This window comes from Strix aluco, chromosome 13 (assembly GCF_031877795.1).
Source record: "Strix aluco isolate bStrAlu1 chromosome 13, bStrAlu1.hap1, whole genome shotgun sequence".
NCBI classification, from domain to species: domain Eukaryota; kingdom Metazoa; phylum Chordata; class Aves; order Strigiformes; family Strigidae; genus Strix; species Strix aluco.
The window spans coordinates 21,027,169-21,048,556 of record NC_133943.1 but is presented as its reverse complement, the minus strand read 5'-3'; the positions used below and the strand labels follow the sequence as shown (position 1 = coordinate 21,048,556).

Below are 21,388 nucleotides of genomic sequence, written 5' to 3'. Positions count from 1 at the left end.
CTTATCATCTCATTAACAGCTGTTTTACTGATTTAAAGCATCCTACTACATTTCACAGCAAGCTTAACTTAGACCCTAGCATGGCTCTAAGATACTTGAAAATAAAATGGTGCTTTTTGCTGACATAGACATATTTTCATCCCTATGAATATGGCATGAAATATTCCTGCAGAGAAGATCTACTTATTCCAGGTAAGTGGATTAATTTAGCAAGTGGATAAGCAGGGAAAACAAAACTAAACTATCCTGCTTAAACACCACTCATCCTCTGGGCTCACATGGAGTGAGTGTGATGAATTTGTTGATAGAAGATCTGTCCCAGCATCTCTTCCTATTCACCAGTCAAGACAGTGATCTCTACCTTTATTTCTTTTCGCTACATGAATTAAAACAAACTTCCAGAAAACTCCAGGAGTTTCAGAGATCAGGAGCATGTCTCCAGATTAACTTGGCAAAAATCGTGCCTTGTCGAATCTTACTCATCGGTCCTCCGTCATCAAAAAGATCAGTTCTGGCACCTGGAAAAAGTTAACAAATGCTGTTCTACTTGATAGGATAGATTTGTCTCTGTTTACCTGTGGTCTATGGTAATGACAGTGTGAGACTGCAGAAAATCCCTGTGTAGATCTCAACAGTGGAAAAGAATTATGAAACCTGTATGGGCGTTATGAATGCGATAGGGATGTGGAAATGGGCTTAATAAATCCGAGTCCCCGGCAGCAGCAGTGTCTGCCAGAGTCCCTTTTGCCGTTTCCCGTGGGCTGCTTCGCTCAAGAGCAGCGCTGGAGGGAGAGACCACTCTTCATCTTCACAGGCTGAACTTCCACAAGGACTTGGGATATGAAATGTTCTGTGTCTGAACGCCTTCCTCGGAGAGAAAACTCTGTCACTGGTCGGGATAAGGAAACGCAGTAGGAATAAGAGTTCGTCTTTGCTTTTTGATGACATAACTGGGATTAGGGACGGATCTGGGATCAAGACATCATTGCTGTCCACGGAAAGCCTGACTACCTGCAGCGGTGGATTTCCATAAAAACCGGCGGTGCTGCGGAGATCAGTCGGGCAGGAATACAACAAGGTCAGTAGCACAATCGTGTTCAATAATGTTTTGAACCGTGGTCTGTGTACGTGAGACGCAGAGGTAACAGCAGAAGTTGCTCTCAGGCGGCTGCGGGAGGTGCTGCGGCTGCGGGGCCGGGGGGCCGCAGCCCGGCTGCCTGCGGGGGCAGCCGATGGGGACTGTGAACGGCAGCGGACCAGAGCTGTGTGGGCAGGCGGCGGATTTTGCCATAAAGCTTCAAATGGTGGTCGAAAATCCTCCCCCAGCCGCACACCCGGCTTTGCCGGGGAGGGGGAGCGGAGGGCGGTAAGATTTATTCCAGTATCCTGCGACACAGCCGAGCCTCGGAACGGAGAGCACAGATAGCGGAAAAACTCAGCCCTGTCTCCTTTAAAGGAAGGATCTCGCCCATGACACGGCTCTCTTCTGCTTTCTCCCAAGCTGACCGCGTGTCCTCTCACCTCTGAGCTCCCGTGTCCCCCTCGGCTCCGAGTAGAGGGAAATGTGGAGTAACCTGCGTTTCGCAGTCTGCTGTCCTTCTGCGTCCCCTTTCCACTCGGCGTTTCCTAGCAGGGTGGTCACTCGCGCTGTCAGCAGAGCCGATGGGTAACAGGGTATATCTCCTGTGAAGCGGTTACCGCCGAGCCGTTTGACCCTCCTGTTCGCTCACAGGGATGCTGGGGGGGGGACGGGGGACGACACACACACACATCGACGGCGAGAAACGGATTTGTTTCCCGATCTTCCCTTTGCCTTCTACCCTCAATCCTTACAAGACTTGATCACAGCACCACGTGTGAACGCCCTCACTCCGGTTATGAAACACTTTCAGATACATTTTGTTGCAAGAAATGTATCAACTGTATGTGGAACACGCATGTTTTCGGAAACACTTCAATTAAACCTCAGGAGTTCTAACAGAGGAACACAATCAGGGTCATCTTGGGACCTGTCCCATTAATTGAAAAATATGTTCAATATAATTTATGGCAAAACAATTTAACTAGGAGAAACAAGTGTGAAAAATTAGTCTTCGGCTCCTTGAACTGATGACGGGCTAAAATCATGATGAGTAGAGGTGACAGTAAACACCAGTTCAAAAGAAAATAAAGCGTCTCAGAGAAGAAATAAAAGTGCGATGGGATTTTCCTGCCTGTTTGAACCAAAGAACAAAATTCAGGCCTCAAAATTCGTTGCAATTAACGAAAAGCACCTTGTTTCAGAAGGGTGATCTACAAAGAGGCTGGGGAGAAGCATATGAACTTCTCCTAAACCAATACAATGAAAATGTCGGGGATAAGTATTGGGAAACAAAGTGAGAAAGAATTGAAGTGAGAAAGAATTGAAGTGCAAGAACGGAAAATGACCAAGATGAAGCAAACCAGCGCGATACAGTAAGAGGAAATTCCAGCAGACTGCCACATGATGCCGCTCTAACCTAATAAACGTATGAAAAAGCGGGGGGGTAGGGCAGGGAAACACCTTCCGGTACACAGAGAAAAAGAACGGGGATGAGAATAAGAGCAGCACAGAGGAGGATGCGCAGCCCCTGAGAAAAGATCACTGCACAGGGCACAGCTAAAAGCGACTCGATACAAAGATCCGTAACGACACGGCGAGGAGAAAATAGAATTGCTGGCTGCCATGGCCATTTGTGGACAACCACGGCAGTGCGGGGGGCCCGCGGTGCGGGTGCTGGTGCTGGCGGCGGCCTGGGCGCTGGGCGGCGGGCAGGTGCGCTACTCGGTGCCGGAGGAAGCCAAGGCCGGGACGGTGGTGGGCCGGCTGGCGCAGGACCTGGGCCTGGAGGCGGGCGAGGCGGAGGCGCGGCGGCTGCGGCTGGTGGCGCAGGGCCGGCGGGCGAGCGTGGAGGTGAGCGGGGCGAGCGGGGCGCTGGTGGTGAGCTCGCGGCTGGACCGGGAGGAGCTGTGCGGGAAGAGCGCGCCGTGCGCCCTGCGCCTGGAGGTGCTGGTGGAGCGGCCACTGCGCGTCTTCCACGTGGAGCTGGAGGTCACCGACATCAACGACAACGCCCCGCTCTTCCCCGCCGCCCGCAAAAACCTCAGCATCGCGGAACTGTCGCTGCCGGGCTCTCGGTTCCCGCTGGAGGGCGCGTCGGATGCGGATATCGGGACGAACGCGCAGCTCTCCTACACCCTCAGCCCCAGCGAGCACTTCTCCCTGGATTTACAAAAATCGAATGACCGGAATATTATCCCTGATCTTGTTCTAACGAAAGCGCTGGACCGCGAGACGGTGCCCGTGCACCGGCTGGTGGTGACGGCGAGTGACGGGGGCCGGCCGTCGCTGACGGGCACGATGGAGCTGGTGGTGTCGGTGCTGGACGTGAACGACAACGCGCCCCAGTTCAACCAGTCGGTGTATAAAGTGCAGCTGCCGGAGAGCGCTGCAGAGGGGACACTGGTGGCGCGGGTGAACGCGACGGACGCGGACGAGGGAATTAACAGTGAGGTGACCTACACGGCGACCAACTTCATTCCCCTGAGTGGAAGAGATGTGATTGCTGTCAACGCGAAGACGGGGGAGATCCGTCTGACGGGCGCGCTGGATTATGAAGAAGTCAGCGTATTTGATTTTCGTATTGAAGCGAGAGACAGAGGCTCCCCTCCCTTATCGGGGCACTGCAGCGTGGAGCTGGAGGTGCTGGACGTGAACGACAACGCGCCCGAGGTGTGGGTGACGTCGCTGTCGGTGCCGGTGGCGGAGGACGCGCCGGTGGGGACGGTGGTGGCGCTGCTGAGCGTGTCGGACCGGGACTCGGGGGCGAACGGGCGGGTGCGCTGCGCGGTGTGGCCGGCGGCGCCGTTCGGGCTGGTGGCGACGTTCGCGGGCTCGTACTCGCTGGTGCTGCGGGAGGCGCTGGACCGGGAGCGGGTGTCGGAGTACGAGGTGGAGGTGCGGGCGGAGGACGGCGGGGCGCCGCCGCTGCGCGCCAGGCGCGGGGTGCGGGTGCCGGTGTCGGACGTGAACGACAACGCGCCGGCGTTCGCGCAGGCCGTGTACACGGTGCTGGCGCGGGAGAACAACGCGGCGGGCGCGGAGCTGGCGCGGCTGTGGGCGCGGGACCCGGACGAGGCGGGCAACGGGCGCGTGAGCTACTCGGTGTGGGAGGGCGGCGGCGGGGGCGCGGCGGCGGGCGGCGGGTGGCGGGCGGCGTCGAGCTACGTGTCGGTGGACGCGGAGAGCGGGCGGCTGTGGGCGCTGCAGCCGCTGGACTACGAGGAGGTGCAGGTGCTGCAGTTCGAGGTGCGGGCGGTGGACGCGGGGGAGCCGCCGCTGTGCGGCAACGCCACGGTGCAGCTCTTCGTGGTGGACGAGAACGACAACGCGCCGGCGCTGCTGCCGGCAGCCGGCGGCGGGCCGGGGCCCGGGGCCGCGGGCTCGGCGGCGTCGGGGCCGGGCTCGGGGGCGTGGTGGGCGTGGGCGGCGTGGGGGGCGCCGGCGGGGCAGGTGGTGGCGAAGATCCGCGCGGTGGACGCGGACTCGGGCTACAACGCGTGGCTGCGCTACGAGCTGTGGGAGCCGCGGGGGAAGGGCCCGTTCCGCGTGGGGCTGTACAGCGGCGAGGTGAGCACGGCGCGGGCGCTGGAGGAGGCGGACGGCCCGCGGCAGAGGCTGGTGATCGTGGTGCGGGACCACGGGGAGCCGGCGCGCTCGGCCACGGCCACGCTGAGCGTGTCGCTGGTGGAGGGCGCCGAGGCGGCGCTGGCGGCCGCGGGCTCGTCCTCGTCGTCCTCGTCGGGGTCGGGGCTGCGGGCGGCGGAGGGCGGCCCGGCGGCGGCGGCGGCGGCGGCGGCGGCGGCGACGAACGTGTGGCTGGTGGTGGCCATCTGCGCGGTGTCGAGCCTGTTCCTGCTGGCCGTGGTGCTGTACGGGGCGTCGCGGTGGGCGCCGCGGGCGGCCGTGCTGTCGGGGCCCGGGCCGGCGACGCTGGTGTGCGCCAGCGAAGTGGGGAGCTGGTCGTACTCGCAGCGGCAGAGCCGGAGCCTGTGCGTGGCGGACGGCGCGGGCAAGAGCGACCTGATGGTTTTCAGCCCCAACTTCCCGCCGCCGCCCGGCCCCGCGGCGAAGGAGACGCAGCCGGAGCCGCCCGCTCTGCTGGACACGGTCAGTGGCCCTCCCTCCTTCCCTCCCTCCCTCTCTCCCTCCCTCTCTCCGTCCGTCTGTCGCCTGCCGGCCCTTCCCCCGACGCCCCTTGCCCGCTGCCGCCCTTCTGGCGCGTCCCGTGGGCAGGCGCTGGTGGGAGCCGGGCTCATCCCGCGGGGCCTGCGGGCGGTGGGTGCGTGGCGGGGGCTGAAGGGTGGTGGTGGCACCTTTGCCTCTGCCCTCGCGTCCTCCCCGCAGCCCCGGGGCTCTTGCTGGGGCTGCGGGGTGGGGGGGGAAGTGAAGGTGTTGCCGCCGCCAGCAGCAGCAGCAGTTCCCGTCCTCCCCTGGGCTTTGCTGTTGTGGGTGGCAGTTGTCGTCCCGTTCAGTCAAGTCACTGCCGCTTGCGGGGAGAGGTGCCACGACGTGGGCTTTGGGGCCGCTCTTGCTTGCTGGTGTGTGGCATTTGCACCCGAGCTTGCTGAAGGAGTGCAGGAAAAGCCAGCTGTAGTGGTGGCGGTACCCTAGGCACTATCGACTGTTTTTTTACTTTTTCTGACCGGTGACTGTGTGGTTATGAGTTGTAGTTCCTTCTCTGTCCTCTTCTTCTTTCATTCTTCTCTATAAGAGACTTTGTGGACAAGTATCTTCTTTTCTCCCACTCCCCTGCCCATGTTGTGAAGTTGCATTCCTTGCTGCAGACGTGGCTTGATGTGCCCTGAAGTGTTTTGATAATCTGTCAATATTTGCATTAGAAAATTCCCTGAAAATCCTTTATTCAACAACAAAAAACTCCCTTAACCAAATCCTGCTACACAACAGATAGCATTCGCTGTACTGGTGTGATCGTCAACATGTGGGTTGGTTTCTCTCAGCATGAAATCAGTGCCCTTTGTCATTGGCGTGTTCCTGACAGCACTTCTACTGAGTGTTGATCTCAGACTTGTAGTATTTTCCCTTTGAAATTTCTGAAGGATTGCCACACCTGAAGGGTCAGCTGCAGAGACTTTGCTGGACTCCGTCCATGAGATGCCATCTCTATGGTTTTTCGTGGTGCTCTCATGGACAGGAAGGGTCAAGCAAAAGTCGGGTTGAGCCTTGAGGTGGGAAAGGAAACTGTGGCATGTTGTGGAGGTGGATGTGGCAGTGGCACTGAGCAGGGCCTGGCTGTGTCCTTATGTGAAGGGTGACCTTGTGCAGGGGGATGACCTGTCTGCGGGAATTGGAAATCCTTGGGGAGACCATGGGCCATGTCATAAGAAGACAAGAATGGGAGATGCTGTGCTTGTCCTGAGAACGCATGTCCCAGAGTGGGGAGTGGCAGTTGCCCAGAGGAAAGCATGAGGCAGGAAGGGCACAGAGTGTTCCTGCCCAGGATCCTTTCCCAGGCTCTGAATGGCATCCCATCCTTCAGTCACGTCAACCGCACCACTCAGCTTCGTGTCGTTGGGAAACTTGCTGGGGGTGAACTCGATCCCACTGTCTATGTCTCTGATGAAGATGTTAAACCGTGCTGGTCCCCATACGGACCCCTGAGGGACACCACTTGTCACTGATCTTCACCTGGACGTTATTGACCACTACCCTCTGGCTGTGACCATCCAGCCAATTCCTCATCCACTGAACAGTCCATCCATAAATCCATATCTCTCCAAATTAGAGAGAAGGATGTTGTGGGGGACTATGTCAAAGGCCTTACAGAAGACCAGATAGGTGACACCCAAAGCTCTTCCCTTGTCCCCTGATGCAGTCACTCCATCACAGAAGGCCACCACGTGGCTGAGGCAAGACTTGCCCTTGGTGAAGCCATGTTGGCTGTCTCCAGTCACCTCCCTGTCCTCCAGGTGCCTGAGCGTAGCTTCTAGGAGGATCCATTCCATGAGCTTCCCAGGCACAGAGGTGATGCTGACAGGCTGGTAGTTCTCAGGGTCCTCGTCAGTACTGCTTTTAAAAATGGCCACAATGCTTCCCTTCTTCCAGACATGGGGGACTTCCCTGGACTGCTGTGTCTTTTCCAGAATCCTGGAGGGTGACTTGGTACTACATCAGCCAATGCCCTCAGTACCCTGAGAATGTTCTTAGTGAAAATGCCGTAGTGTTACTTTCATGGCTTTTGTTTGTATGGGTGCTGGGTGGCTCATGCTAATGAAGGAGAGGTGCTCTGTGGGGATTAATGCCCCTGGGTACGTGGGTTCTTGCCATGTTGCTCTGGCAGTACATGTCTTGCTGAAAGGAAAAGCAAGGGCTTGCCATTCATCATGCAGGTGGAAAGTGAGGCAGGAGGAATAGCTCTTCATCGCGGTGTATTGTATCGGGTCTGGCTGAGCCAGAATTGGTTTTCCCCTGTAGCAGCCCTCATGGTGCTGTGTTTTATGCTGGGAGCTGGCAGGGTGTTGATAGCACACCGGTGTTGTGGCTACTGCTGAGTAGTGCTTACACAGCACCAAGGCTCTTTCTGACATTTCCCCCCCCACAGTGGGACGGGGTGGGCAAGATCTTGGGAGGGGACACAACCAGGACAGCTGACCCGAAGTGACCAAAGGGATATTCCATACCATATGACGTCTGCTCAGTATAAAGCTGGGAGAGAGGAGGAAGGGGGTGGGGTCACCCTTGGTCGTCCCAGGCAACCACTACGCGTATTGGAGCCCTGCTTCCTGAGAAGGCCCGACATCGCCTGTTAATGGGAAGTAGAGAATAAATCTGTTTTCTTTTTTTTGCTTCCGCGCGCGGACCTTTGCTTCGCTTTGCTTATATTAAAACTGCTGTTGGTTTACCCACAAGGGTTGTTTTGTTTTCCTATCTTATTTTCTTTCCCTTCTTTGCCCTATTGAGAAAAAAAGGGGAAAGGGGGGGAAGTGATAGAGCGACTTGGTAGGTACCTGGCATTTAGCCAAGGTCAAACCACCACAGTCTATTTTGGCGCCCAACGCGGGGCGGGACAACGGCAGTTTTATATTAATTGTGCTATAGCTATAGCAGTTAGTAAGCGACAAGCTCTTGTGCTGGTCACGGGTTTGTTTATTGCTCTGCTTATCTTTATTTTGCTAAGCTCGGGAACATGCTGGAAGAAATTGGGAACATCATGAGTGGTTTTATTCTGCAAGCTCCCGAAGTACTTATTAATCCTTATGTTAGCTCTTTGATACTGTTCATTAATGCTATTCGCCTATTGTGGGCTGTGTGGAGCTCGTTAGGTTTTTGGTGTAAGAGAAAGCAAATTTTGGGTGAGAGAATACCAAAATGTGCCCTGAGGCGGCCTGTCCCTGGGTGGCAGGGGGAGTGGAAGGATTTGGGCAGATTCCTAGGACGGTTATCACCTCCTGTAGCCTGGGATCTTACCCCTGAACAGGCAAGCAACCCCACAAAATTGACACAACACCTGATAGAAGGGTGCCTTGTCTATCCTGATGAAAATCAGCAACTCCCAGTGCTGTACTGGGGCCTGGCCTGGCTTATCGAGCTGCAGTTCAGTGCTCTCAAAGGACTGTGGTGGAAACGGGAACTCAAACAAAAACAATAACAGCAGAGATTGCCCCAGTAGTAAAAAAGAAACAGTGGACAAGGAGAACAACAGGTCCATACCCTCGATTAATAAGGGACGAAAAAGAGGAGGAAGAAGCGGGTCCTTCAGCAAAGGGGTCAGAAGAGGGAATAACAGAACTCAAACAGGAGGCAGAAACTACCCGGTCCCTGACGTCATCAGAACTGCGAGATCTGCGGAAAGACTATAGCCGCCAGCCGGGTGAGCGGATTGCTGCCTGGCTGCTTCGATGCTGGGATAATGGGGCTGATGCTCAGCAGCTGGAAGGTAAGGAAGCCCAACAGCTGGGTTCCCTTGCTAGAGATCGAGGGATTGAAAGGGGAATTGGAAAAGAAACAGGAATTTGCAGTCTGTGGAGACGGCTCCTTTCAAGTGCTAAAGCAAGATATCCTTTCAAGGAAGATCTTACGGACAACTCCCCAGGGAAGTGGGCTACTGCGGATGAAGGTGTCCAGTACCTGAGAGAACTAGCAGTGCTGGAAGTCATCTATAGTGATCCAGATAATGATGAAGCCCCTAAAAATCCAGAGGATGTCCTGTGCACATGGGCCATGTGGAGGAAGGTGATTAAAGGTGCACCATCCTCGTATTCTGCCGGCTTGGCTGCGATGTACTATCCAGAAATGGATATGGGAGAAGGACTAAGATGTACGCCAACTGTGGAGGCAGTCTCTTCCTGGCTTCAGAACTTTGAAGAGAGTCTTGGAACCTCCTCATCTCTACGGGCGAGTGCCTTAGATGTCAGGAGCACCCCAAGAAATCGGTTCTCTTCCACCCCAGTCAGAGGGAAAGGGAAACCTAGGCGCATGACACGTGGCGAACTTTGGTTCTTCCTGCGTGACCAGGGGGAGGACATGAGGAAGTGGGATGGTCAACCCACCTTCAAATTGGAAGCTCGTGTACATGAATTGCGAGGAAAGACACCTGCCAAGAAAAAGACATCCAAGAAGGTTGTTAATGTAGCTGGCGTGAAACTGCAAGAAAGTAATCAGCGATCTCCCAGATACAGGAAGACTGAGATCACCTCCCTTGGCCCTGATGAAGGAGTTTCCAGCCTGGCACAGCAAGGGTCAGACAGTGAATACTCTGACCAAGAACAGGAATAGAGGGCCCCTGCCTCCAGCCAGGAGGAGGAAAGGGATGATCGGGTGTATTGGACAGTGTGGATTCGATGGCCTGGCACATCAAATCCACAGAAGTACCAGGCTTTAATCGATACTGGGGCACAGTGTACATTAATGCCATCAAGTTATAGAGGGGCAGAACCTATCTGGATCTCAGGAGTGACAGGCGGATGTCAAGAACTGTCAGTACTGGAGGCCGAGGTTAGCTTGACCGGGGATAAGTGGGAAAAACATCCCATTGTAACTGGCCCAGAAGCCCCTTGTATCTTGGGCATTGACTACCTCAAGAGGGGGTATTTCAAAGACCCAAAAGGATACCGATGGGCTTTTGGTGTGGCCAGTGTGAACACAGAGAAGGTCAAACAGTTGTCTAATCTGCCTGGCCTCTCAGGAGATCCTTTTGTTGTAGGACTGTTGCGAGTTAAAGAACAACAGGTGCCAATTGCTATGAGGACCGTGCACCGACGGCAGTATCGCACGAACCGAGACTCTCTGGCTCCCATCCAAGAACTGATCCGTCAACTGGAGACCCAAGGTGTCATCAGTAAGACACATTCGCCTTTTAATAGCCCAATATGGCCAGTGTGAAAGTCTGACGGAGGGTGGAGGTTGACAGTAGACTATCGTGGCCTGAACGAAGTGATGCCACCACTGAGTGCTGCTGTACCAGATATGTTAGAGCTCCAGTATGAACTAGAGTCAAAGGCAGCCAAGTGGTACGCCACAATCGACATCGCCAATGCATTCTTTTCAATTCCTTTGGCAGAATAGTGCAGGCCACAGTTTGCTTTCACGTGGAGGGGTGTCCAATATACCTGGAATCGACTACCCCAGGGGTGGAAGCACAGCCCCACTATTTGTCATGGACTAATTCAAACTGCACTGGAAAAGGGTGATGCCCCTGAACATCTACAGTACATCGATGACATCATTGTGTGGGGCAACAAGGCAGAAGAAGTGTTCAAGAAAGGACAAAAAGTAATTGAGATTCTTCTGAGAGCTGGGTTTGCCATAAAGAAAATCAAGGTCAAGGGACCAGCACAGGAGATTCAGTTCTTGGGAATAAAATGGCAAGATGGACGCCGCCATGTGCCTATGGAGGTTGTCAACAAGATAGCAGCTATGTCTCCACCGACCAACAAGAAGGAAACACAAGCTTTCTTAGGACTTGTGGGATTTTGGAGGATGCACATTCCAGGTTACAGTCAGCTGGTGAGCCCTCTCTATCAAGTAACCCGAAAGAAGAACAATTTTGAGTGGGATCTTGAGCAACAACAAGCCTTTGAGCACATCAAACAGGAGATAGCTCGGGCGGTAGCTCTTGGGCCTGTTCGGACAGGACCAGCTGTGCAAAATGTACTTTACATATCAACTGGGGAGCATGGCCTCACATGGAGCCTCTGGCAGAAGATAGCAGGTGAAACTCGGGGTCGACCATTAGGATTTTGGAGCCGGGGATATGGAGGATCAGAAGCCCACTACACTCCAACTGAAAAGGAGATACTGGCAGCATATGAGGGGATTCGAGCCGCTTCCGAAGTTGTTGGTACAGAAGCACAGCTCCTCTTGGCACCGCGATTGCCTGTACTACATTGGATGTTCAAAGGAAACATTCCTTCTACACACCATGCAACCAGTGCTACCTGGAGTAAATGGGTAGCGCTAATCACGCAACGAGCTCGACTGGGAAAACCCAACCGTCCAGAAATCCTGGAAGAGATCATGGACTGGCCAGAAGGTAGAGATTTTGGAACACTGCCTGAGGAGGTGGCTCGTGCCCAAGAAGCACCACCATATAACGAATTACCAGAAGATGAAAGGCGGTATGCTCTGTTTACTGATGGATCCTGTCGTGTGGTAGGAAACCATCGAAAGTGGAAAGCTGCTGTGTGGAGCCCCACAAGACAAGTCGTTGATGCCACTGAAGGAGAGGGCGAGTCAAGTCAGTTTGCAGAAGTAAAAGCGATCCAACTAGCCCTAAAGATTGCTGAACGAGAAAAGTGGCCAGTACTGTATCTCTACACTGACTCCTGGATGGTGGCTAATGCCCTGTGGGGGTGGCTACAGGAGTGGAAGAAGACCAATTGGCAGCACAGAGGTAAACCCATCTGGGCTGCTGCACTGTGGCAGGACATCGCTGCCCGAGTGGAAAACGTGGCTCTAAAGGTACGTCATGTAGATGCCCACGTGCCCAAAAGCCATGCCACCGAAGAACATCAAAACAATGAGCAAGTAGACAAGGCTGCTAAAATTGAAGTAGCTCAGCTGGACCTGGACTGGGAGCGCAAGGGTGAGCTATTTGTAGCTCGATGGGCCCATGAAACATCCGGGCATCTCGGGAGAGATGCAACGGACAGATGGACTCGTGATCGAGGGGTGGACCTGACCATGGAGGCCATCTCACAGGTCACTCATGAATGCGAAACATGTGCTGCAATCAAGCGAGCCACACGAGTAAAGTCTCCCTGGAACAGAGGGCGATGGCTGAGTTTTCGATATGGTGAGGCCTGGCAAATTGACTATATTGGACCATTGCCACGAACACGCCAAGGCAAGCGCTACATACTCACCATGGTGGAAGCAACTACTGGTTGGCTTGAGACGTACCCTGTAAATCATGCCACTGCCCAAAATACCATCTTAGGTCTTGAAAGGCAAATTTTATGGTGACATGGTACTCCTGAAAGAATCGAATCAGACAATGGGACCCATTTTCGAAATAATCTCATAAACTCCTGGGCAAAGAAACACGGCATTGAGTGGGTGTATCACATCCCGTATTACCCACAACTCAGAAAACTTCTGTTGGATTAAAAAACCCTAACAAACCAAACAAACCAGACCACAAACCAACTTGTCCTACACAGTAGATATCATCCATTACAGTGCTGTGCTCATCAAAATTTGGATTGTTATTTCACAGAAGGAAACCAGTGCCATTGCCATTTAGAGCTGTCCCGACATCACCTTTAGAAGGATTATTGCTCCCCAGTGCATAACATTTCCACCTGAGACAGCTGAAGCATTGCCAAAAGTGAAGGGTTTACTGCGGAGAGTCTGGAGGACACTGTGATATCATCTCAATGTCTTTCTGTGGTGCTCTGATCTATGGGAAGGGTCTACAAGAGCTGGAGTGAGCCCTGAGGTGTGAAAGGAAACTGTGACATGTCACGGAGGTGAATGTGGCAGTGGCACTGAGTAGGGCTGAGTCATGTGCTGATGTGAAGGGTGACAATGAGCTGTGGGAAGACTTGTCTGCGGGAACTGGAAATCCTTGGGAAGACCATGGGCCATGTCATAAGAAGAGAAGAATGGGAGATGCTGTGCTTGTCTTAAGAAAGCATGTCACAGAGTGGGAAACAAAGGATGCCTGGAGGAAAGCATGAGGCAGGATGGACACAGAGTCTTCTTGCCCAGGATTGACTCCCAGGCTCTCAGGGTCTGGAGCTGGAGGCCGTCTAAATCTTGAGATATTGAAATGCCCACAGAGTTTTTGAGGACATGAAGAGCTCCCACCAGAGGCAGTCCCTTGTGCTGGTGCCTGCCTGACGTAGGCAATGTGTTGGTAACAAGGGGTGAGGTGCCCACTGCTCGATGTCATCTGATGAACCGCTTGTTTTGGGAAAGGGGTTGTGGGAGGGCAGCGCTTCAGCCCGCTGCCCTTGTGCAGTGGTGGGCATCCATAGCAGCTTCCACATGCGTTGATGTTGCCAGGGTGATTCCTTGCTCCTCCTCAGGCAGGATTTGTGAAGACACACGGTGAGGTGGGTGTAATCTTTGTACTCTCGACTTCCCCTACTTGTGCACTTGCACAGGTGGCCTTGGTAGAGATGGTGTGTCCTGTTGTCACACATGGCTCCTTCTGACATGTGCACGTACACACCAAACCCTGCACAGCAGCCCAGCTCTGTTGTCCTCTGGTACAAATTCTCCCACCCAGTTGACATTGTGAGTGCGCTTGTGCTTCAGCATTTGATGTGGTTCTCTCAAAGAACAAAATCCGTGTGGTCTGGGATCAGAGCTGTCACAACCCTCATCACAGAATCCTTAAGAACTCTAACGTGCAGCTCTGTGGTGTTTCCATGTGAGATTGCTGAAAAGGCAAAAAGCATTTGCTGGAGAATTTTATGCAGCTGGGAAGAGCCTGCCGAATGCTGTGTGGCTTTGCATCCCTCCTTATGTTCTCTGTGCCGACTGGGGGGAAGGTGAGGATGTGCAAAGGCCTGGCTCAGACGCAGAGCGGGGTTTAGAGCTGGGCATGTTGTTGGGGCTGAGCAGTGTCTGAGTATTTTGGCAGTGATCGTGCGAGTGGCTCCAGGTAGGGCCTGGGCATGTGTCACGGGGAGGGTGACTTGGAGTGCGGCAGAATCTTGCCTGAGGGAAACGGAGCTGCTGGGTAGAACACAGTCTGTGTCGCTGGGGAAGGGCTGGGGAATGTCTGCTTAGCTGTGGAGATGCCATTTCCCACGGCACAGGATAGAGGATGCCAGGAGAAAACCTTGAGAAAAGCCCCAGCGCACGGGGTTCCCCGTATCCTCGCACCCTGTTGTTCTCTGAGGTATTACTGCTTTTGAAGATGACTGCCGTACGCATTTTTAATGCCTTGTTTTTGACAGGGAATGCTGTTGGTCAAAGAGAAGCTCTTTGAAATTTGAATCCCTCTGGCAGCCTTCTCTGAACGTCTCCTCAGCCATCTCTCTGGTCGTAGTCTTGCTAGGGAGGGGAAGAAGTGGTCTCTGTGTTCCAGATGTTGGCAGACCTGGCGTTTCAGTGCAGTGGAAGGGGTTCCTTTGGTTTTCTTCTCTGGTGTTAGTGAGAGCCCCCACCGGTTTGTTTTTTCTTCTCCCACACTGGCGATGTGTTGGATGAGATGCAGAGGGTGGAATTCTGGCAGCTGTCAGGTTGCAGATGTTTGGGCAGTTTTCCAACTGTGTGTGGGAAGATCTTTCCCCTCTGCTGAGCTGACGTTGATGTTGAGAGAACGTGCTGAGCTTTGAGGAGTCCCTCCTGCTTCCCCTGTGACAGAAGTGCATGAGGGAGCAGTGCACACTGTCCAGGGTTTTCAAAGCTTTTGAAGAACATGAGTAATATTTTTCTGTCCAGCGTCCCCTGAAATTGCTGATAAACTTAAGGGAGCATGTCCCTTGAAACCAATTCCCCTCCCCTGAAAGTGTTTCATTTCTGAAGAAGCACCCAGTGATGCTCCAGGTAAGTCGCTCACACCTACAGTGGATGTGTTTGAGAGACAGATGTGCTTTTGTTCCTGCTCAGCTGCGGCATTTTCCTGTTGGATCGAGCGAAGGTTGCCTGGGTTGTAATGCCTGTAGGGTTGGAGCAGCAAAGCACCACTGCCTGCTCTCGTTCCTCTGCTGCTGCTTCCAGGCACGGTGGGAGCAGGCGGCAGCCGGGACAGGTGGAGGAGGGACCTTAATGCGTTTCTGGGAGTGGATGTGTTGGGCATCCAGAAGATGTTCTCAGTGGGGAGCTGTGGTTGCCCCGTGCTTTGTGAGCCTTCCTGGAGGGTTGTCGTGGTGGGCTGTGATGGGTTTGAGTTCCCAACTGAGAGACTCCCCTGGGCTGTTGGGACAGTTTGGCTTCTGTTTTATTGGATGTTGAAGTACCTGGGGCTTGGGCTTGTGTTTCAGAGGGTGGTGGATTGTGTTCGGATGTCACGGAGCTGTTCTTTGCCATGTGATTGCCTTGCTGTGTAATCTGCCGGGTCCTGGAGAGGACTGGAGGCTGAGGAGTGTGGCCTTCATCCCGAGGGAAGGGGAAGTTGCAGGTGCATGGACCGTAGGAAGGTGCTAGGGAAGAGGAACGAGAGCTCTTGCCAAAGGGCGTGTCCCTCCTTCATGGTGAGCGTGGTGCAGCTATTTTTCGAAACATTTTGATAAAGGAAGAAATGAAGAGACAAGGATGGAAGCAGAAGGCAAGGAGAGACAAAGAAAGGTCAGAGCGGGGCAAAAGGGAAAAGGCAGAGAGAAAGGAAGAGAGGAAAGAAGAGAGAAGAGAAAGGAGGAAAGAAGGAGTAAAAAAAAAGGAAGGAAAGGAAGGACTCCTTGCAAGCGAGCAAGCAAGAAGAGATGATTGAGGAAGATTCCCAGCATGCACTGATGTTATCTCGAGATGCTGAATGGAGTTGAGGAACTCGGCATCCTCGGTACTGCGGGGCACTCTGCAAGGCTTGGTGAGGAGGGGTGAGGAAGAGGAAGGAGAGCTCTTTCCACGGGACATGTCCATGCTTCATTGCGAGCATGGTGTAGACATTTGGGAAAGATTTTGATAAATAAGAAGAACAGAGGAGGCAAGGATGGAAACAGAAGAGGAGGGTAGGCAAAACTGAAACAGGGGAAAGAAGGAAAGAGAGAACAAGGGCGAGAAAAATAAAATGTCAGAAGGAAATGCACATGGAAAGGAAAAAGAACGGAAGGACCGACACTATGCAAGTAAAAAGCAAGCCAGGAAGGAAGGAAGGACGATGACACGGAGGAGTGAGAATGGAACCGTAAAGGCGATGAGCGGCACGCACCGACCTGAGCTCTCGGCGCTGAACAGAGCTGGTCCCTGAGAGCCTCGGCCTTGGCTCGATCCCGCGCTCCGGCGCTGCTGCCCCGTCATTAGCGCCGATGGGTGCGACTCTGCTGGTCTCGGCCGCGGAGGCGGCGGCTGGTGAGCTGCGATCGGGGGGAAAGAAGAGAGAAGGGTGGAAAGAGAAGGGCAAGGGGCGGAGAGAGCGGGGGGCGGCAGGGCAAGCCCGAGCAGGAGAAGGAAGAGAAGAGGAAGACGGGAGAGAAGAAAGAGCGAAGAGAAGGAGGAGAGGGACGATGGTGGAAAGAGACGAACCGAGTCGGAAGAGAAAGGAAGAAACGGTCAGGAAAAGGGAGCGGGAGGCGGCAAGAGGAAAGCGGGCGAGGGCGAGCGAGGGCTGTGTGCAAGCAGAGAGCGCTGCAGGAGGAGAAAGCAAGAGCGAAGGAGCGGGCAGAAGGGCGGTCAGGGCCGGGAGAGGGGCTGAGCAGGTCGGGGCCGGCGGCGCGGGCGCTCGTGGGCAGCGCGTGAGGCGGCGGAGCAGCACACGGTGTCGCTGCAGGCTCAGAAACGGCGGCTCGGCTCGGGCGGCTCCGCCCCGGTGCGGCGGAGAGCCCGGCTGTGAGCGCGGGGGGGCGGCGCGGGGCGGGCAGGAGAGCCGGGGCGTGCGGGCGGCGGCGGGGAGCCGTGCGGGGCCCGGGCGGGTGCCGGTGCCGGCGGCGGCGGCGGCGATGGGCGTGTGCGGGGCGCCCGCGGTGCGGGTGCTGGTGCTGGCGGCGGCCTGGGCGCTGGGCGGCGGGCAGGTGCGCTACTCGGTGCCGGAGGAAGCCAAGGCCGGGACGGTGGTGGGCCGGCTGGCGCAGGACCTGGGCCTGGAGGCGGGCGAGGCGGAGGCGCGGCGGCTGCGGCTGGTGGCGCAGGGCCGGCGGGCGAGCGTGGAGGTGAGCGGGGCGAGCGGGGCGCTGGTGGTGAGCTCGCGGCTGGACCGGGAGGAGCTGTGCGGGAAGAGCGCGCCGTGCGCCCTGCGCCTGGAGGTGCTGGTGGAGCGGCCGCTGCGCGTCTTCCACGTGGAGCTGGAGGTCACCGACATCAACGACAACGCCCCGCTCTTCCCCGCCGCCCGCAGAAACCTCAGCATCGCGGAATCGTCGCTGCCGGGCTCTCGGTTCCCGCTGGAGGGCGCGTCGGATGCGGATATCGGGGCCAACGCGCAGCTCTCCTACACCCTCAGCCCCAGCGAGCACTTCTCCCTGGATTTACAAAAATCGAATGACCGGAATATTATCCCTGATCTTGTTCTAACGAAAGCGCTGGACCGCGAGACGGTGCCCGTGCACCGGCTGGTGGTGACGGCGAGTGACGGGGGCCGGCCGTCGCTGACGGGCACGATGGAGCTGGTGGTGTCGGTGCTGGACGCCAACGACAACGCGCCCCAGTTCAACCAGTCGGTGTATAAAGTGCAGCTGCCGGAGAGCGCTGCAGAGGGGACGCTGGTGGCGCGGGTGAACGCGACGGATCCGGACGAGGGAATTAACAGTGAGGTGACCTACACGGCGACCAACTTCATTCCCCTGAGTGGAAGAGATGTGATTGCTGTCAACGCGAAGACGGGGGAGATCCGTCTGACGGGCGCGCTAGATTATGAAGAAGTCAGCGTATTTGATTTTCGTATTGAAGCGAGAGACAGAGGCTCCCCTCCCTTATCGGGGCACTGCAGCGTGGAGCTGGAGGTGCTGGACGTGAACGACAACGCGCCCGAGGTGTGGGTGACGTCGCTGTCGGTGCCGGTGGCGGAGGACGCGCCGGTGGGGACGGTGGTGGCGCTGCTGAGCGTGTCGGACCGGGACTCGGGGGCGAACGGGCGGGTGCGCTGCGCGGTGTGGCCGGCGGCGCCGTTCGGGCTGGTGGCGACGTTCGCGGGCTCGTACTCGCTGGTGCTGCGGGAGGCGCTGGACCGGGAGCGGGTGTCGGAGTACGAGGTGGAGGTGCGGGCGGAGGACGGCGGGGCGCCGCCGCTGCGCGCCAGGCGCGGGGTGCGGGTGCCGGTGTCGGACGTGAACGACAACGCGCCGGCGTTCGCGCAGGCCGTGTACACGGTGCTGGCGCGGGAGAACAACGCGGCGGGCGCGGAGCTGGCGCGGCTGTGGGCGCGGGACCCGGACGAGGCGGGCAACGGGCGCGTGAGCTACTCGGTGTGGGAGGGCGGCGGCGGGGGCGCGGCGGCGGGCGGCGGGTGGCGGGCGGCGTCGAGCTACGTGTCGGTGGACGCGGAGAGCGGGCGGCTGTGGGCGCTGCAGCCGCTGGACTACGAGGAGGTGCAGGTGCTGCAGTTCGAGGTGCGGGCGGTGGACGCGGGGGAGCCGCCGCTGTGCGGCAACGCCACGGTGCAGCTCTTCGTGGTGGACGAGAACGACAACGCGCCGGCGCTGCTGCCGGCAGCCGGCGGCGGGCCGGGGCCCGGGGCCGCGGGCTCGGCGGCGTCGGGGCCGGGCTCGGGGGCGTGGTGGGCGTGGGCGGCGTGGGGGGCGCCGGCGGGGCAGGTGGTGGCGAAGATCCGCGCGGTGGACGCGGACTCGGGCTACAACGCGTGGCTGCGCTACGAGCTGTGGGAGCCGCGGGGGAAGGGCCCGTTCCGCGTGGGGCTGTACAGCGGCGAGGTGAGCACGGCGCGGGCGCTGGAGGAGGCGGACGGCCCGCGGCAGAGGCTGGTGATCGTGGTGCGGGACCACGGGGAGCCGGCGCGCTCGGCCACGGCCACGCTGAGCGTGTCGCTGGTGGAGGGCGCCGAGGCGGCGCTGGCGGCCGCGGGCTCGTCCTCGTCGTCCTCGTCGGGGTCGGGGCTGCGGGCGGCGGAGGGCGGCCCGGCGGCGGCGGCGGCGGCGGCGGCGGCGGCGACGAACGTGTGGCTGGTGGTGGCCATCTGCGCGGTGTCGAGCCTGTTCCTGCTGGCGGTGGTGCTGTACGGGGCGTCGCGGTGGGCGCCGCGGGCGGCCGTGCTGTCGGGGCCCGGGCCGGCGACGCTGGTGTGCGCCAGCGAAGTGGGGAGCTGGTCGTACTCGCAGCGGCAGAGCCGGAGCCTGTGCGTGGCGGACGGCGCGGGCAAGAGCGACCTGATGGTTTTCAGCCCCAACTTCCCGCCGCCGCCCGGCCCCGCGGCGAAGGAGACGCAGCCGGAGCCGCCCGCTCTGCTGGACACGGTCAGTGGCCCTCCCTCCTTCCCTCTCTCTCTTCCTCTGTCCCTGCCTCCCTCTCTCCGTCCGTCTGTCGCCTGCCGGCCCTTCCCCCGACGCCCCTTGCCCGCTGCCGCCCTTCTGGCGCGTCCCGTGGGCAGGCGCTGGTGGGAGCCGGGCTCATCCCGCGGGGCCTGCGGGCGGTGGGTGCGTGGCGGGGGCTGAAGGGTGGTTGTGGCACCTTTGCCTCTGCCCTCACGTCCTCCCCGCAGCCCCGGGGCTCTTGCTGGGGCTGCGGTGGTGGGGGGGAAGTGAAGGTGTTGCTGCCGCCAGCAGAAGCAGCAGTTCCCGTCCTCCGCTGGGCTTTGCTGTTGTGGGTGGCAGTTGTCGTCCCGTTCAGTCAAGTCACTGCCGCTTGCGGGGAGAGGTGCCACGACGTGGGCTTTGGGGCCGCTCTTGCTTGCTGGTGTGTGACATTTGCACCCGAGCTTGCTGAAGGAGTGCAGGACACGCCGGCTGTGGTGGTGATGGTCCCCAGGCACTCTGTACTGTCTTGTTACCGGTGCTGAGTGGGCTGGTATCAGTTTTGGTTTCCTGTTGTTCCCTCTCCTCATCTCTCATCTCATTCTTTGATTCCCTCTGCATATCAGAAGAAGACAAGAATGGGAGATGATGTGTTTGTTTTGAGAACGTATGTCCCTGCGTGGTGAATGGAGGATACCCAGAGGAGAGCATGAGGCAGGAAGGGCACAGAATGTTCCTGCCCAGGATCCTTTCCCAGGCTCCAAGGTTCTGCAGTTGGAGGCCTTCTGGATCTTGGTATAGTGTGTGGTACTGAAATGCCCACAGAGTCTCTTGAGGTTATGAAGATCTTGCAGCAGAGCAGTCCCTTGTGCTGCTGCCTGCCTGACGTAGGAATGTGTTGGTAAGGGGGGTGATGTTCAGACTTCTGAATCCTGTCTGATTGACCTTTTCCTTCTTGTCTTGAGAAAGGGGTTGTGGGAGGGTAGCGCTTCAGCCTGCTGTCCTTGTGTAGTGGTGGGCATCCATAGCAGCTTCTACAGCCATTGATGGTTCGTTGCTTCTCCTCAGGTGGGATTTGTAAGTGGATGGGTTGAGGGGGCCGGTGTAATCTGTGTGTGTTTGATCACGCACTTAATACCTTGCCCTCGTGTCCAGTGTTTCACCACTGTGGCCATGAAGTGTGAGCCGTTGTCACTTTGACTTCATTCAAGGACGATTGTCCTTTGACAAGATGTCATTTAAATGAGATGCTGGGGGATGTGGTGTAGGGGAGAACTTTGTAGAATAGGGCTGATGGTTGAACTCGATGATCCCAAGGGTCTTTTCCAATCTGGATGATTTTGTGATTCTGTGATTGACCTTTTCCTTTTCCTTCTTGTTTTGAGAAAGGGGTTGTGGGAGGGTAGCGCTTCAGCCTGCTGTCCTTGTGTGGTGATGGGCATCCATAGGAGCTTTTAAATCCATTGATGTTGCCATGACAGTTCGTTGCTCCTCCTCAGGTGGGATTTGTAAGTGGATGGTTTGAGGGGGCCGGTGTAATCTGTGTGTGTTTGATCACGCACATAGTACCTTCTCTTCGTGTCCAGTGTTTCACCACTGTGGCCATGAAATGTGAGCCGTTGTCACTTTGAGTTCATTGAGGAATGGGCAACATACTAAACCATCCTCGCAGAAGAATGTTTGGTCTCCAGTAGCTGTGCTAACAGCTGTGGCCATAGTTAATCCTGACACCACCTCTACTCCTACCAAGATATATCTCCTTCCATGAGGTGTCTTCAAAGGACCGATATAACCAACTTGCCAGGTGCTCCAGGGCCCCTTGCCTTGTTTGATATGC

The 21,388-nt window shown here is 56.8% G+C and overlaps 1 protein-coding gene and 1 pseudogene across 1 annotated transcript; both read left to right on the top strand.

Annotated features, from left to right (window-relative positions):
- The first annotated feature begins 2,704 nt into the window (after positions 1-2,704).
- Positions 2,705-5,886, top strand: LOC141929208 (protocadherin alpha-8-like). The gene is made up of 3 exons (XM_074838389.1): positions 2,705-5,360; positions 5,538-5,683; positions 5,866-5,886. The coding sequence occupies exons 1-3, from the start codon at positions 2,705-2,707 to the stop codon at positions 5,884-5,886; spliced, it is 2,823 nt and encodes a 940-aa protein (XP_074694490.1).
- Positions 5,887-16,656: 10,770 nt separating this feature from the next.
- LOC141929207 (protocadherin alpha-5 pseudogene) lies at positions 16,657-19,752 on the top strand (annotated as a pseudogene).
- The last annotated feature ends 1,636 nt before the right edge of the window (positions 19,753-21,388 follow it).

Bases quoted from the DNA above. Each gene is read 5' to 3' on its own strand.
- LOC141929208 (XM_074838389.1), top strand. From the start codon at position 2,705: ATGGCCATTTGTGGACAACCACGGCAGTGCGGGGGGCCCGCGGTGCGG. The intron at 5,361-5,537 runs GTGCGTGGCGGG...TGTGGGTGGCAG, and splicing joins GCGGGGCCTGCGGGCGGTGG to TTGTCGTCCCGTTCAGTCAA. The intron at 5,684-5,865 runs GTACCCTAGGCA...TCCTTGCTGCAG, and splicing joins AGCCAGCTGTAGTGGTGGCG to ACGTGGCTTGATGTGCCCTG.